Source organism: Hyaena hyaena, unplaced genomic scaffold (genome assembly GCF_003009895.1).
Source record: "Hyaena hyaena isolate Hyena2069 unplaced genomic scaffold, ASM300989v1 scaffold_341, whole genome shotgun sequence".
In the NCBI taxonomy this organism is placed as follows: Eukaryota; Metazoa; Chordata; class Mammalia; order Carnivora; family Hyaenidae; genus Hyaena; species Hyaena hyaena.
This window is the reverse complement of record NW_024080973.1, coordinates 1,061,799-1,079,021: the sequence shown is the minus strand read 5'-3', so window position 1 is coordinate 1,079,021 and position 17,223 is coordinate 1,061,799. Positions and strand designations below refer to the sequence as shown.

General features: G+C 44.5%; 1 protein-coding gene across 1 annotated transcript in view; it reads left to right on the top strand.

Annotated features, from left to right (window-relative positions):
* Positions 1 to 5,429: 5,429 nt before the first annotated feature.
* The window catches only part of PABIR1 (PP2A Aalpha (PPP2R1A) and B55A (PPP2R2A) interacting phosphatase regulator 1), a 35,388-nt gene continuing 23,594 nt past the window's right edge, over positions 5,430 to 17,223 (top strand). Inside the window, exons 1-2 of the mRNA XM_039249526.1 lie at positions 5,430 to 7,793; positions 8,019 to 8,082. Of these exons, the coding sequence (XP_039105457.1) occupies positions 5,559 to 6,422 (864 nt within the window). The 5' untranslated portion in view covers positions 5,430 to 5,558 and the 3' untranslated portion in view covers positions 6,423 to 7,793; positions 8,019 to 8,082. The remainder of the gene's footprint in view (positions 7,794 to 8,018; positions 8,083 to 17,223) is intronic.

Here is a 17,223-nt window from a genome sequence, read left to right as displayed (position 1 = left end):
TGTACTTGCCTTTAGTAGACATGAGCATGCATTTCTCTTGACTATATACCCAGGAGTGGAACTGCTCAACCACAGCACCTAAGTGTATTTCCTTCTGGTAGATACTGCTGGACATTTTCCCTAAGTTATTGAACTAGCTGATACTGCTAAGTGCCTATACTTTGAAAGTCAGGTTTTTCTCTGCAGTATTTTTCTCCTGGGTTGGTGATGCTAGTAACTGTGAGATGTTGAGATATTTGTCAGTCCATCTAAGAGTATACATTGTAAGGGCACCTGGGTGGCTCAGTCGGTTGAGTGTCCCACTCTTGATTTTGGCTCAGGCCATGATCTCACGGTTTTTGGGACTGAGCCCCGTGCAGGGCTCTGCACTGAATGTAGAGCATGCTTGGGATTCGCTTTTTCTCTCCCTCTGCCCCTCCCCCATTCACATGCACTTCCTCCCTCCCTCCCCCCTCCATCCCTTCCCCTCCCCCTCTCCAAAAAAAAAAAAAGTATACATGTACACAGACACATTTGTATTTTCAGAATCATTCAGTATGGATCCAGAGGTAGATACTCGCCTTGCCATATGCTTGGGGCTTAATAGTGAAAAACTGTCCCCAGGAATTAAAAGGAAACTATCTGTTAGTTTAAGAACATACAATATTAATCACAATAAAGTTTAACTATTGAATAGAAATCTGCTTTTCTGACTCAGGAGTGAGCATGAATATCAACTATCTACATGTGGTATATAATTCATACCCAGAGTGAAACCTGAAGGATGAATTGACTCTGGAAGGTCTCCTGAATCCTGCCTCTGGCATTATTCATTTGCAGCAGGCTGAATTGCATTTTATGGCGGCTGTTTTCTCTCATTTATCCCTTTGAGAGGAAGCAGTAACTAAATATATTAAACACTGCTTAAGAGTCCTCAGCACTGAGCATTTTAATTCTATCAGGGGTGTATCAGCATATGATTGAAAAAGAATGGAGACATATTAGTTCGCCCAGTGGTTAGTTCACGTGATGGACCTATGTGTTCTGGAGGGCACTTTAATAATATCGATAAAAGAAAGCAAATTGTCCAATTAAGAAGTACTCAGAATCAGTGTAGAAAAGGGGCGTCTGGGTGGCTCAGTCAGTCGAGTGTCTGAATTCGGCTCACTGTTTGTGAGTTCAAGCCTCGTGTTAGACTCTGTGGTGACAGCTCAGAGCCTGGAGCTGCTTCAGATTCTGTGTCTCCCTCTGTCTCTGCCCTGCCCCCGCTCACACTCTGTCTCTCTCTGTCTTTTTCAAAATTAAATAAACATTAAAAAAGAAGCATCAGTGTAGAAAAGTTGGCTAAGCTGGATTTTTCAAATAATAGAGTTTTCTTCCCATCTGGACAGAGCTGTGCTAGGCTATTCGGTCAGTCATCATTCATTCGCACAGGGATTCGCAACTACTTCTTGAGTCCTACGTACTAGGCCCTGTTTTAGGTACTGGGCAAAGGCCTTGTTCCTGTGGAGCTTATCTTCTGGAGTACAAGCGGCAAGAAAACTATATATACAAAGAAGTCATTTGGTTCTAGAGGAAAATAATGCCCATCTCTAAGGGGCATGGGAAGGAGTTTAGGTTTCGTGTTGGGCACCACTGTCGCTTTTTACAAGGGACGGCCAGGGAAAGCCTTTCAGTCGGTGACATTTGAGTAGAGGCCTGAAGGGATGGAGCACGTGGATGTCCACTGGAGAAGAGTAAGCCAGGAGGAGAGGGGAGTATGCCTAGTGGGCTGACGGACAGTGCGGGGCCTCTGCAGTTGGAGAAAAGGCAGGGAGGCCACAGTATTCGCAGGTGGGGTCAGAGGGACAGCAGAGACCCACGCCACATAGAGCTCTGCAGACCGTTGTAAGGACACTGGCTTTTCCTCTGAGTGAGGTTCACCGAAAGCCGCTATTCAAGTCTTCCCTTTGGGATTGCCTTGAACATTGGTTGGAAAACGCCTATAGACACAGGGATAGGAACAAAGAAATAGTAAAGGTAGCTAATAAGTGTGTTCAGGTGAGAACCAAAGGGCACAGATACTTGATTTTGTGCACTTATCACTATCTCTTTGCTTGATTGGTGAAGATTACTGTACTTACTCAGATAAGGATGAACACAGTGTTGGCACATTTGAGCCACATTAGTAATACTTTAATAATATGCAAATTAGCAATATGCTGTGGCTATTATAAAGTTCCATTGTTAATGCTCTTTTCTATTTATCCAGTGTCACTGTTCTTCTGAAAGCTCTTCCTCTTCTCTCTCCTGTTTTTATTTAATAATGTACCAATCTTTTTTAAATTAAAACAATTTTTTAATGTTTATTTATTTTTGAGAGAGAGATTGTGAGTGGGAGAAGGGCAGAGAGAGAGAGAGAGAGAGGGAGACACATAATCCAAAGGAGGCTCCAGGCTCGGAGCTGTCAGCACAGAGCCCAGTGCGGGGCTTGAACGCATGAGCTGTGAGATCATGACCTGAGCCGAAGTCGGATGCCCAGCCGAGCCACCCAGGCGCCCCTGTTGTACCATCCTTTAAGCCACTCACACTTGAACTTGTCATCTTGATGTCTTTCTTCATCCTCTGCAACACAGGGTCAGATTCTGCTGTTACCTGCCTATCAAATCCATTTCCTGTTTCTGCCATTCCCAACTTGAGTTTAGACCCTCCTTTCATCTCACAGCTGGCCATCAGATTCTCCTTCTCCATTCCGTGGAAAGGGCAGCAAAATCAATGCAGGTTTTGAAGCAGGATCTTGATTCAGTTCGGACCACCTTTGTTCTTCCCCGTAGCTATTGGGCCTTTTGCAATTTTGGAACCTCAATTGTCCCTCTATCGAATGAGCATAACAATATCTAATTTATAGGATTGCAATGAGGATTAAGTGGGACTGTGGACTGTTCCAAGTGCCTGTCAGGTCAGAGGAATCGATTCTTTCCCCTTGCACTTGGCTCCATCCTTGGGCTGCCGGCGGGGCCCAAAGTCTAGGCTGCATGGTCTTTCTTCTCGCCTCACATGTTAAATATAGGCCCTTCTGCCTGGCATTCAGAGTCCCCGTTCTCTCCCTGCGACTTCCATTTCCAGCTTTTTCCTCATTACTGTTCTTCTCCGTGTATTTCATGTATTAGCAAGTTCACCATTTTTATTCTCACGCTGTTACTTCCATCCAAAAACGTCTTCACTGTGTAATCCTGTCTCACGTTCCACTGCCTTCACAAAGCTAACAGTCTGGAAACGGCTTCTCCAAGTCTTAAAACATCCCTGCACTTGGAGTCAGTGTGGTACCCCAGCTCTGGAGCCGGAAAGCCCAGATGCTGCTGTGTCCTGTCATCCCGGGCACATTGCTTAATTTCTCTCAGTTTCTCCTGCAAAATGGGGACAGTAATACCTCCTTGATAGGGTTGTGGTGAGGATTCAGCAAAGGACTACATGTGAAGCAGTCTTAAATAGTGTCTGACACTTGGAAAGCCTAAATCAGTTTCTATACAATTACAGGCATGAATAACTAACATTGTATCATTAGGACCTGTCTTTTATAGGGAACTCAAAATAAAGGCATTTTGAGATACAGTGGAAAAACAGGCATGGCCTAGGAACCAAAAGACCTGGATTTTGGCTCCCACTACTGACTCCCACTACTAAATGAGCTGTGATGGTCAATATGTCAGCGTAGCCTCTCTGGACGTTACTTTCTTTAGCCGCAGAAAGAGAAGGATGAACAAAAATCACTAAACTTCCTTTCCGTTCAGATAGCCACCTGGGTATCGAATAGCCACCTGCAACTCAAATCTACCAAAACAGAACCCTTCATTTCCACTTTTCAAAACACACGCGTTTCTTCTCTACATGAATGAGACTACCATCTCTCAGGGTCAGAAACCTACGGGCTTGCCTTCGCATTGTCTGTTCCTCTCCTCACCTACATCTAATCCATCTGCGTATCCTTTCACTTCTACTCCCCAAACAGATCTTGGTTCCATCTCCTCCTCCCTCTCTCTGCTGCCACAGCCCTAGTCCAGTAATCTGTACTGTTGCTATAGGTTCCTCCCCTTTCTGCTTCCACTTTTCCCCTCTTGCAGCCTAATTCCCACTGAGCCAAAGCGATATTTAAAACCGCAACCAGACCAGACCACTCTCCTGCCTTAAACTCCCCGGGGGCTTTTCATTGTACTTAGGATGCGATCCAAACTCTGGTACGTCCTCATTCCACTCCCCCTTCTGCTTCAGCTGCTGTTTTATCTTTTCCTGCCAGCTCACCAAACTCACGTCTGCCTTGGGCTTTGCTGTTTTCTCTGCTTAGAATATTCATCCCCCAGGTGTGGACACGAACTGGTTTCTTGTATTTCGATCTTAGCACTAATTGCCCCCCTCTCGGTAGTAGTGCCTTCTCACACCATCGTGTTTTTTCCTGAGGTTTATCGCTACCTGAAAATAGCCTATTTACCTATCTCCTTCCCTTCAGTAGAAATTAAAGGACTTCATAGTAGGGCCTTTTTCCTAGCAGTGCTTAGTACATAGTAAGGATGCAAGACAGTACTTAACTGACTACATGGAGGAATAAATGTAAACCCATTTTTAAAGAGATCTCACAGTTCATGTTAACCTAAAGACTGTGATTTTAAAGTGTGAAGACCTATTACTTTTCCCTTCGTTTAATCCCTCCTACTGAACGAAGACTACTGAGCACACATGCTTGTGCTAGAAATAGGAATGTAAATAAAACAGGTTGGTTCCCCCCTAACCTAAATAGCTCTTACATTAACCATTCTCTCCTATCTCCTCTCCCACACTGCCCTTACTGCAAACTACCGGCTTCTCTGGCCTAGAGGACTGCCTCCCCTCGGGTCGGGTCGTTCTTCTGTATCTAATCTCCCAACCATCTGGACTTCAGACAGCAGCTTTGCAGCGGCTGTCCTACCCTTGCTTGAAAACCGGAGTTTTCATTGTTCTCAGGATAAAGGCCAGAATCCGCCCTGGTCCCCTACGCCTTGTCGGGCCGGCCCTCGCTCTCCACCGCAGCCCACGCTCCCTCCCTCCCCTCCTGCTTCCCGCCAGCCGCCAGGCTGGTACCACTTCCTGGACGGTTCACCACCCTGCACCCATTTTGTCTCTTCGGAACTCCGGAGATTGTCCCTTCCCCAGGGAAGCCCTCCCTGGTTAGGCCAAGCTCCGCTCCCCGTCACACAGCCCCCTATTATCAACGGCGTCTCTTTTCAGATCTCTCGTTTTATAAGCACGCACTCTGGAATATGGGAGCCTCGTAAACTCGCGTAGCCTGGAGCTTGCAGCTCAATAGCTAATTGCGGAAGAAACGTGCTGAAGAGTCGCCCCACCAGTCCTCGCCCCTCCCCCTAGGGCTGCGCGGAGGCTATTACGCACTAAGCAGGCGCCGCCGGGAGAGAAGGCTCGCGGCGCCTGCGCGAAGGGGCACGCATGCGCAAACGAGCGAGCCCGCTGACAGATTCGCGGCGGCAGCGGCGGCGGCGGCCCTGGCCCTGGACTGCGGGGAATGGGAGTCCTAGGTCTCTGAGCGCCGCCCCCGCCTCCCTGCCCCCGACATGGCTCAGGAGAAGATGGAGCTAGACCTGGAGCTGCCTCCGGGTGCTGGCGGGAGCCCGGCGGAGGGCGGCGGCGCCAGCGCCGGCGGGGGCCTCCGGAGGTCTAACAGCGCCCCCCTGATCCACGGCCTCAGTGACACTTCGCCGGTGTTCCAGGCCGAGGCGCCGAGCGCCAGGCGGAATAGCACAACGTTCCCGAACCGCCACGGCCTGCTGCTGCCGGCCTCCCCCGTCCGCATGCACAGCAGCCGCCTGCACCAGATCAAGCAGGAGGAGGGCATGGACTTGATCAACCGAGAGACGGTCCACGAGCGCGAGGTGCAGAACGCAATGCAGATAAGCCACTCCTGGGAGGAAAGTTTCAGCCTGAGTGACAACGACGTGGAGAAGTCCGCCTCCCCGAAGCGCATCGATTTCATTCCGGTGTCACCAGCACCGTCCCCCACCCGCGGGATTGGGAAGCAGTGTTTTTCACCATCCTTGCAAAGTTTTGTGAGTAGCAATGGATTGCCTCCAAGTCCGATTCCCAGCCCAACGACTCGATTTACCACCCGGAGAAGCCAGAGTCCCATCAATTGCATTAGACCAAGTGTTCTTGGACCATTGAAAAGAAAATGTGAAATGGAAACTGAGTATCAGCCAAAGAGATTTTTCCAGGGCATCACCACCATGCTTTCTTCTGACGTTACGCAGCTGTCAGATTCTGGTGTGTGTGTATCTTCTGATGCCCTTGATGGAAACAGCAGCAGCGCGGGATCTTCCTGTAATTCACCAGCGAAAGTCAGCACTACCACCGACTCGCCTGTGTCGCCTGCCCAAGCGGCCTCTCCATTTATTCCAGTAGATGAACTTTCATCTAAGTGATTCCCCCACCCATCCCCGAGAGGGTGGTGGTGTTTGTTGTTGGGTTTTATTTTGTTTTTTTGTTTTTTGTTTTTGATTTTTTTTTTTTTTTGCAACGGAGAGGAAAATCAAGTTGGAGCAAGCACTGAACTTTGTCAATTAATTTGAGGCTATTTCCTATTCGACCCTTTTCCTTTTTTTGGAATTTCCTGCGATGTTGTTATTCTAGAGAACTTTTATGTCAGGTTCCTGCGGATGCCCTTGAATTCAGTGTAGTGATATTTTCAGACGTTTTCCCAATGAGTGTGTTGAAGCATACGTCTTTATGCTGCTAATATGTTTAAATACATATGTTATCCCTTGATTTTTTAAAATAATTGAGAGCTCTATTTATTTATGGGATTATTAAGTTCTGATGCAAATATAAATGTTGAATTAATCAGCATAGTAAACTGATGTTTTAAAATTCCATATTTCATGCCCACACTGATTTTTAATATTATTTGTCAGTGATTGCTAATTTCTATTTGAAGAATAACTTACCTATTTACAGCAGTTTTTAAAAAAAAATGTTAGTTATAACATGTCAGTCCAGTGGTCTCTTTTACCCAGGAATCCTTGAATATTTAATTTTCTGGGTACACATGTGGGGGGGAGGGGGAATGATACAAAGAACCAAATCTAAGAGCTTGCAACAAATCTTTTACAAATTGCATTATAACAGTAAACATTTATGGAAAGCGTTTTCTAATGAAATTTTAATAGAAATTCTAATTACTCATGCAAATATCACTACAGAAAAGTTAAAAAAAAAAAAAAAAAAAAGAGTTTTTTGTTTTAGACCAGAAAGTGCATTCTCCTGGGTATAATCCTGAGGTGAAATGGGCCAGTGCCTTGCAGTCTCAGCCCTGGGTACATAGGCTGAGACCAGGTTCTTTGCACCACTGCAAACTGAAAAGTTTTTCAGACGTAGCTAATGTGGGAAGCCCCATTGGACTTCACCAGGGCCCCCGGGCAGATAAAAGTCTCTCAGTGATTGATATGCTTTAAAATATCCAATTGTGCCTCAGTGAAAATCCTTGCCAACAAGGAGTCAGAGCGACTACTCTTGGCTGCCTTTCTGCTCTGCCCATCTGTCACCTTCCTGGTTTACCCTGGCTCAGGAAGGAAGCAGCTGTTTCCTTGCCAACAGGTCCTTCCTCCCCACCTCCCCACCAAACTAGGCCATCACCAGTTAGACAGAGGTACAGTGTGACTTGGATTTCTGACAGTGAGCAACGACAGAACCATGGAGTTGCTTGACCTCCGTAGTTAAAGTTACAGCTGGAGTTAACCACCTTGGGATTCAGGGTCAGTGACTTGCAAGAGAAAAAGCAGTGGGGAGTCACCTAGGTAAATCATGACTTGACTTAGGTTTTGTTTCAGGTAGAATTCTGAAATGTTCTTTCCTTTGCCTTTTACGACTAAGACAAGCTATGGAAACATTTAGTAACAAATGTTTTTATATTATACTTCCTATATCTTCCTTTACTGGATAGATAGAAAGAAGGGCAGACATAAGGGGAGGGGAGAAAATAAAAGAGAGACCAAGACAAAAAGCCCCGGCTTTCTTTACAGTACCGCGTACAGAGACTTGAACGATCATGTGGAATTTTGACAACTATGAGAATAAATGGACCTGGTAAGCGTTTGAAAGTTGCCTTAAGAATTCCATGAAATTGTGTCGAGGGTAAGATTGTGTCCATAGGCTTAAAATTCTCTGTTCTGGGGATTAGTTCACGTGCTTCAGTCTTGACCTTGTTCCTCACTTTCAAACCTATATATCCAAATTCCTGTGAGGTGCCTGAACCTGCTTCCAGAAGTTCTTTAACCTCAGCATCTCCAAAACAAAATTTATTATCTTCTCATTGAACCTCTTCTTGAATTACCTACATGGGTGTCATCACTCGGCGTTTCTAAACTAGAAACCCTAAGAAGCATTTTTGATTTTCCCTTTTCCCTGTCACATCCAGCTTAATCACTTAAGACCTGTGTCCAGGAATGAATCTTAAACTTCTCTTTTTCTGTTGCCTCTTGACTAAGCTTGTGTTCCAGCCTAAGGTGATCTCTTCACCCGTTTTCTCACCCCCCTTTTGACCCAGTCTTCACACTGCCTCTAGTGATCTTTCTCAACTTGATTTGTTTTCACCTTCCTGCTTGGTAACTTCACATACTTCCCCATTCCCCACAGCTGAGGGAATGCTTTCTGTAGCCTGGCCTGTAAGGTCCTTCATGAAGTGGTCATCCTGGAAAACCGCTGTACAGCTCTGCTTAGCCTGTCCCAGGAAGCATCCGTCTCGCTCTGCAAACACTGGACTACTCGATAGTCTTTAAATATGCCATGTACTTTCATGTGTTGGTGCCTTTGGATGAATTATTCCTTCTCCTTAAAATGCCATTCCTGTCCTTTTCAGCCACGTGAATGCTTTGTTCCTTTTTATTGCATGTTAATGTTAACTATGAAAGAAATGTATACCTGCTGATTATAAAAATATTTAAGCAATGCAGTTACCTACGTAGTAAAAAAAAATGAAAGTCTGCCTTTTACTATGTAAAATTCATCTTCCCTTCTCCTAGGTAATTTCTGTTAATCCAGTATATGTTGTACAAGACGTTTTACTCCTCGTTTCCTTGTATATATGTATATAAATTCAGGAAGTCAACATGTCATTGGCATCTCTCTTACTTTCTTCCCCCTGGCTTCACCAAGTCTTATGGATTTTCTCTTCCCGAATCTGTCACCTTATTTTTTTTCTCTACTGCCACCCTGACCTAGGCTTCCATCATTTCCCTCTTAGACTTCCAAAGGAGCCTCCGAATTCCTACTTGCCCCTGTCGCACTCACTGTCCATTCATTCTCCATACGGAAACTACTGTAATCCTTTTAAAATTGCATATCTGATCCTCCCATCTCCTGGCTTAAAGCTTTTCATTTGCTTCCTTTTGTGTGCATGGTGTACCACAATGTGTTAATTCTGGCCTAGGAGGCCCTAGGGGATCTGACCCTTGCCTCTCCGCTCCCCTTGTTTTCTGTACCCCATTCTCACTGGTATGCTTTCTTTTTGTTAAATACATCATCTTCTCTGCTATTTTATGGTCGTTTAGCCAGATCCTTTTTTCTGAAAGCATAGGGAGACCTTTATTTCTGTAAGATTATTTTTTTGTATAGGTGGTAAATTTTAAATCAGATGAGGCTCTAAGAACTTCTGTAGGCCATTTACATTATCATGTTTTTCTTCATAAGTTCAGTCACTACTTTGTACAATGTAAGGGCTTAGCTCATGTAAGAATTATCCTGCAAGAAACATTTTTAAGGTATTAGGATTGCTAAGCTATAAACTTGGTGCTTGAAGTCCCAAAGCACGTATCAACATTTAGCTAGAGTTCAGTCCTATAGAACAAACTTTTGTGGTATATTTCCCTTTATTATCTTTGTGAAAAATAAATGAAAATGGAAAAAATAATGAATGGTCACCAAAGATGCAGATGCCGGATGTCAGAACCTTTAAGCACACTTAAAAAAGATGGATTGCAATCAAGAATAATCTGTATCAAGTTTCCTTCCACTGATTCACATTTATTCTATTAGTTCAGCTGGTCACACGTACCTACAGCAAGACACCACTCTTAGATGTTTGGCAATAAAGTGGGGAACGTGTCAAGCTTAGGGAAACAGAACTACGAATTTTTTTTTCTTATGGCCATGGTTATAGAGGAGTAGGAAAGTTCGAAGGTCCAAGAGAGAGGTGGGAGACAGAAATAGTTGCCAGAACAACAAACCAAGGAAGACTGTGTAAATTTTATTTCCTGAGTAGCATCAGCGAATAGAAGAAAGAGTTGGCCTGAGAACGGAGGTCTGGAGGCACTTTTTTTCTCTTTGAAAGCAGAAAGAAGAGCAGAAAGGCTAGACAAAGACATCAGCACATGTTGAATTGATTTTGCTGTTGCAGAAGTTTATCGGTGTGGAAGAAAGTATATGAAAAGCAGAAAGGGGTTGTATCTCATTGCTTCTATTTTTCAATTATCAGGTAGTCTAGGATATTCAGGGGTGGGCGGGAGTAGATTCAGAAGCTTGAGCAAAGGAAAGATGTAATGTTGCCTGTGTGAAATTCCAGAAAGCAGTAACTTAAGGTCGAGAGGAAGGTTTATGTTGGATGGCAGGTGCAAAAGAATGGATTGGATTGACCTGGGTTTGAGAATTGGTTAAGCAGATCTAGGTTGAGTCCAGTGTATGAAGCAGTTAAAGATCCTGCTAAAAGTGTAGCTGAATTGCCGGCCAGGGCCTTGAGGATGGGAAGAGAAGTCCGCAGTGGGTGACGGACAGGGCCCCCGTATTCAAGGCCCTCCGGTCAGCCATGGCTGAGTACATAGAGAATCGGACCTTACTGCAGAACTCTGGCTTCAGCTTTGCCCGTACTTTTCAAGACTAATTTTGTTTTGTTAGAGAATCGATCCTAAATGAGCAAGTCTTGAGTTGAACTTATTAAAAAGTGATAATAATAATGTCACATTGCCCAGTGTAGACAAGCCAGTTCTTTATGCCTTCCCTAACTTGCCATCCAAGTAAAAAATTTTCCTAAATGCTAAAATGACTTATATAAGTTGTATATGAGGTACTCACTACGTGTCAGGCAGTGTTCTAGGTACTAAACAAATCTGTTTCATTTACTCCTTACCACCGTCTTCTGAGATAAATGCTATTATCCTCGTTTTACAAAAGAGGAAGTAGAGGCCCAGAGGGGTTAAAAAACATGCTCAGGTTTCTACATGTGGGAGGGAGGCAGCGTGTAGTCGTGGTTAAGAGCACGGACTGTGGAGCCCAGTGGCAGGGGTGAGAATTAAATGGGTCCACGTATCACAGTCGAGCAGTGCTTGGCAGTTTCTGTAGAAGCGTCAGCTGCCACTGTCCCCATGGCTGTGTGGCTGTCCTGGTTGTTACTAGCGAGGATGTGCTAGGGCAGCGTGCCCTAGCCTGGCCAAACCCCTGCGTTCACACTGGTGACAGAACGCTCTCTATCACGGGCAGCCTATGGTTTTATGAGCGGAGTGTTTTCCATGTTGGAGAGGCTTTCTTGAAACCGACATGCTCTTTGTAGCTTTCACCATTCAGTTCAAGGCTGTCTCTCTCAAAAAGGCAGAACAAGCCTTATCTCTCTCTTTTAGGTGATAGCCCTTCCTTTACAGATGAGAAACGCTGATGCTCTGTAATTACCTTCTCTTGCTTCTGGATCTGAGAAATCTTGAGCACTTTTTTTTCAGCATGTTCCCCCTGTGAAACAGGGCTGTCATCCTCTACAGCAAAGATTTTCACAAGATGGTGATCCCTTCAAGATTGCTTGCCTTCCCCAGTGGGAAAGTGGAAGGTGGCCTGATCACATGGGCCATTGCCTATAACAATAATTAATAATAATCAGCACTCATGTTTGTTGAACACTTAATTGAGCCCCGAGACACTATTTCCAGTGCTCTCTACTCTGTAAGTTTCATACGTGAGATGAGAAAACCAAGTACATTTTCTCAAGCCTCTGTTGCTTTTTTGTTCCTTTTGAATTTAGGTCTTCTTTGTCTTTTTCTTACGTACAGAATTTCTCCTTATTTGAGATAAAGCACACTGTCCAGTTTGCTAGTGCGTCACTTCTGTGTTGAATCACATGGTGTGTTTATGTAAAGTGATGGCCTTAGACATTGTTGTCAGATTAGAGGAAGCTCTGAGAATTATTTTCCTTAGTAATAGGTAAAAGTAAATTAGTATAAAAAGAAATGGTTTGCATATTTTTAAACTGGTTTGTTATTTGAAATAAGAAATCCCAAACCACAAATATATTTTATACTATCTTCTTAACGCGCGCGCGCGCGCACACACACACACATTTTCTCTCTCCATATATATGTATATATGCTGTATTATATTTGAGCGATATAGTATCTTTGGTTGTCCTTAGATTATCTTCCTAGGGAAACAAAAACAAGACCATTTGACCCTCCCTCTCCCTCCCCAAAATTGGCCCTGTAAGTTAAAAATGTATATTTTATCCTTTTGTAAATGGAAGTATAATTAACATACAGTGCTATAGTAGTTTCAGGTATACAATATGATTCAGCCAGTCTATACATTAGTGTTCATCAAGATTAGTGTGCTCTTAATCCCCTTCCCCTATCTCATCCATCCCCCACCCACCTCCTTTCTGGCAACCACCAGTTTGTTCTTTGTATTTAAGAATCTGGGTTTTTTTGTTTTTGTTTCCTGCTTTTTGTGTGTTTTGTTTCTTATGTAACATACATGAGTGAAACCATGTGTTACTTTTCTCTGACTTACTTCACTTAGTATTATGCCCTCTAGGTCGGTCCATGTTGCGGATGCAAGATCGCATTCATTTGTGTGGCTGAGTGATGTTCCACTGTGCACACCACATCTTCCTCACCCACGCTTCTGTCCCCACGTGGACACTGGGGTTGTTTCCTTGTCTTGACTTTTGGAAATAATGCTGCAGTAAACATAGGGGTACATACATCCTTTTAAATTAGTGTTTTTGTTTTCTTGGGGTAGAAACAATAGTGGAATTACTGAATTATAATTCTGACTTTAAATGTTTGATGAGTCTCTGTACTGTTTTCTTCAGTGGCCGCCCCAGTTTGCCTTCCTAGCCACAGCGCACTGGGCTCCCTTCTTCTCCACGTCCTCACCACCGCTGTTTCTCGTCTTTTCGAGTGTCGCCGTTCTGTTGAGGTGATACCTCATCATGGTTTTGGGTTTACTTTCCTCTGATAAATTAGTGATGTTGAGCATCTTTTTATGTGTCTGTTGGCCATGACTATGTCGGCTTTGGGAAAAGGTCTATCCTCTGCCCATTTTTAAATCAGATTATAGGTTATTTTGGCATCGAGTTGTATAAGTTCTTTATGTATTTTGAATATTGACCCCTTATCAGATCGATCGTTTGCAAACCGTAAAACTCCTAGAAGGCACCACATGCAGTCGTCCTAGACATTGGAGGGCCGTAGGAACGTTTTTCTGTGTGTCCTCAGTCAGGGGAAACAAAAGCAGAAATAAACTATTAGGACCACACCGAAATAAAAAGCTGTTGCACAGGGAAAGAAACTGTCAACAAAATGACAAGGCAACCTACTGAATGGGGGGAAGTGTACCTTTTTTTTTTAGAGGAAAAGTAACAGCAGGATTTAAAGAAGGATCCAAAACCTTTTATTGCCTAATAGCAAGCTTGCCCGCTTTCTCTACAAGAACTCTCCCCAGAGGGCAGATTTAAATTCAGAACAATTGAGCAATCTCTGAGAAACTTTATTGTTTTTCTTAACTTTGCCTCCTAGAAAATCCCAGCTAAATGAAAGGACCCCAAAAGGAAAACTTCCCTTTCAATACATTTTAGAATTTGTGCTTAGACTTCCTGTTTCACGGTGTCATGTCCCTAAATTAGAAACTTCGATTTTTTTTTAATGTTTATTTTTGAGAGAGAGAGAGACAGAGACAGAGCCTGAGTGGAGGAGCGGCAGAGAGAGAGGTAGACACAGAATCTGAAGCAGGCTCCAGGCTCCAAGCTGTCAGCACAAAGCCTGGCGCAGGGGCTTGAACTCACAAACCGCGAGATCGTGACCCAAACCGAAGTCGGACGCCCAACCAACTGAGCCCCCCAGGTGCCGCTAAACGTTTTGAAACAAACCATCGAAGGGCACAGTTTGTTCCAAGGGGTTACTTACCATTTTAGAAGTTCAACAGATCTTTAAAAATCACTTCAGAAGTAACTTTTAGTCCGACAGCTTGTTTGTGAAGATAATTGTATAACAGAGAGTTGAGACAGGTAACGCCATATACTCAAGTTTTGTGTACGTCCAACCTAATGTACACACACATGCGCCCGTTCACACGTACGGACACACACACGCCTGACCTACTTTATGATCCTTCATCATATGCTTGGAGCCATATGTAGCTAACTTCCCGTTGTAGATTTCCTCTCATTCCCCCTCCTGTTACCAAGCGCTACCCTTCAAGAGAAGTAGGTAAACTTCTTATACTAGGATCTCTTTCTGCCTGAGATATTTTTCTGTTTTATGAGGTGTGAAACTCACTCATGAACAAAAAAAATCTAAGGCTCTGTGCCTGAAACTAGAAAACAGAGAGAACCTAATTGCTTTTATTGACCTGCGAAAGTTCAGTTCTGTACCAATGCCAGGGATGCTCTGGTTTTTTCCAGTTGCCTGCAGTGGTCTTCCAGGCCAAACTAACATCTCGGGCTTGGCCAGCGAGGCATGTTGTGAAAGAAGACAATTGAGAAAGATCTTTTGTGCCCTCCGAAAGGAGAGTGGTTGGTTGAGGTAACCGTTCCTGTGATTCAGGCAATCCCTCCCCCTTGCTTTAAGGAGAAAGAACAGTTTTACTGTTGCAGTGCCAAAGGGATTATGGGAAGTCTAGAATGCCAAGTGGCTGTTGAGTGTTGATATCCTCTGAAAGGGAAAATATGGGATGTTCGGGAGGGAATGCAAGTAGAAGATGATGGAGAGGTGGGGTATTTCCTTTGGCACGTGAGTCCTGCCTTGGGCCGTTGGGAGCTCCTTGTTGCCTGAAGAGTGACATTCACTGTGGTTTTCTTCGTGGACTTTGCTGGCCCTGTGCTCCACTCCTTTGGGGATTTGGAGTTCAATCAGGATGGGGTTTATGAAATTTTTCGAGCATCTTTCTTGAATGTTCTCTTCTTTTGATCCTTCTGAAAAAAAATAGGAAATTCTAATGATAATAATGATCCTTGTCCGGTTTCTTTGAGTCAAGAATTAAAGTTCTTACAGCTCTTTACCATGCCAATTTATACTAGGTTTCTAACTCTGAATTAAAATTCTATACCCATCTACAAAGTCTTCCTCAGGGCCCCGTTTTACCACACTACTTACTCCCAGGTATTTCTGAAATGCCACATGAAATGCTACCCTCCAACTACAGAATTAAATCACATTAGGCAGCGTGAGTGAAAGCAGACCTCCCCACCTCCACATGCCCCCCGAATTCCAGGACCCTTGGCTACACGGAGCTGCCTAAGGTTCCCCAGGGCTTCGTGCTCCTGTATTCTGCCTGTGTTGCGGGAAGCTGTGTCCTCTGCTGAAAATGGCTCTTTCTCCCTTCTTCTGTGGCCTCTGCCAACCTTCTTTCATTAACTCCAAAACTTAGGCCAAGAGGTACATGTTCTGGAAAGCTTTTCCTGATGGCCCCTGCCCCTCCAGCCCTGGTCAGTTAGACGGCTTTCTTCTCTGATCCTGTTCTACCCGGTGTTTCCTTCTATAAAGTCCATTAACAGGTTGCTTTGTATTTGACTGGTTTCTTATCTCTCTGCCATGTGCGTAGACAAAACCTCAGCCTTAGATTTCTGTCCTTACTACCCGTGAATAGCACATTATAGTTGCCGAAGCTTACATTGAACAGATGATTAATGGATGGATAAATGGATGCACAAATGGCACAGACTATTTTTAAAAGAAAGGAATCCAGTCATGTGGCTGAACTCTTTATAGTTTGCTAAGAGACTAGCAATTGACTTTTTGAGTAATTTTGAGTTGAGCATCTATTACGTGCTTCACACTGGCTAATCATTTAGAATACATCAGTGGATGAGACTGAGATGCACGCCCATGTAGAGCACACATTCTTTTTACATTCTAACAAGATAGAGGGAAGGGGAATACATAATACATAGAGTGAGGGGCAGTCAGGAGGTTGGGGCGGCTGGAGCAGAGTTATTGAAGGGAAATATCCTCAGGGGCTTAGAGAGGTGGGCAGGAGGAGGGATTGTTGCACATGTAGATGGCATAAGGTCTCATGCACCATGGAAGAACATTGGCTTTGGTTTTGAGAGATGGAGAGCCATTGTGGACCTTAGCACATACAAGTGACATGATGACTCCTTAAGTTTTAAAAGGGCCACTCTTGCTGTGTTGACTTTGAGAGGCAGGCGTAGAAGCAGGGGTACCAGTCAGGAGGCTTTCCGGCCATCCAGTAAGAGATAGAGATGGCCTGGTTGAAGGTGGTAGCAGTGGGGTGGGGAGATGTGGTTAAACTCTGTATTTTGAAGGTAGAACCAACAGATTTAAGATGGCCCTGACAGAGAGAAAATGATAATTTTCTGGGTCTGGGGCCTGAGGAACTGGGAGAATAGAGCTGCCATCGTGTGAGATGTGGGAATCTATGAGCACAGTCAGATTTTTTTTCTTTTTTGGCTGGGTTCGTGGAGGCGGGGGGGTGAGGGGGGGCATAAGCATCTCCGTTTCGGGTGTTAAGCAAATGATCCTTACTAGACACTCAAGTGGAGCTGTCAGGTGAGCCATTAGGTATCTGAGTTTGCAGTTCACGAGAGGGAGCTGGGCTGGAAATACACACTTGGGAGTCATCTGCCTGTGGATGGCATTTAAAATCAAGAGCACACTTGAGACCCCGAAGAGTCCATCCCATGGAAGGCAGCCATGCTCACCACTCTACCACCAGTGCCAGGGTCAGTCACATGAACGCGTGCCAAGAATAGAAGGGAGAGAACTGAATGCTGGGGCACTCTGTAATGTTGAGGGGCCAGGAAGAGGAATGAGGAGGAGCAACCAAGAAGGTAGGAAAACCCAGACAATATGGTGTCCTAGAAACTCGGGTGAAGACAATGTGTGAAAGACGATGGAGTGATCTGGTGTGTCCATTGCAGCTGATCTGACAAGTAAGAGGAAGACTGATCGCTGAGCGCTGATTTGGTAACATTACAGGTACATTACAGGTACATTACAGGCGCTCTCCCTACGA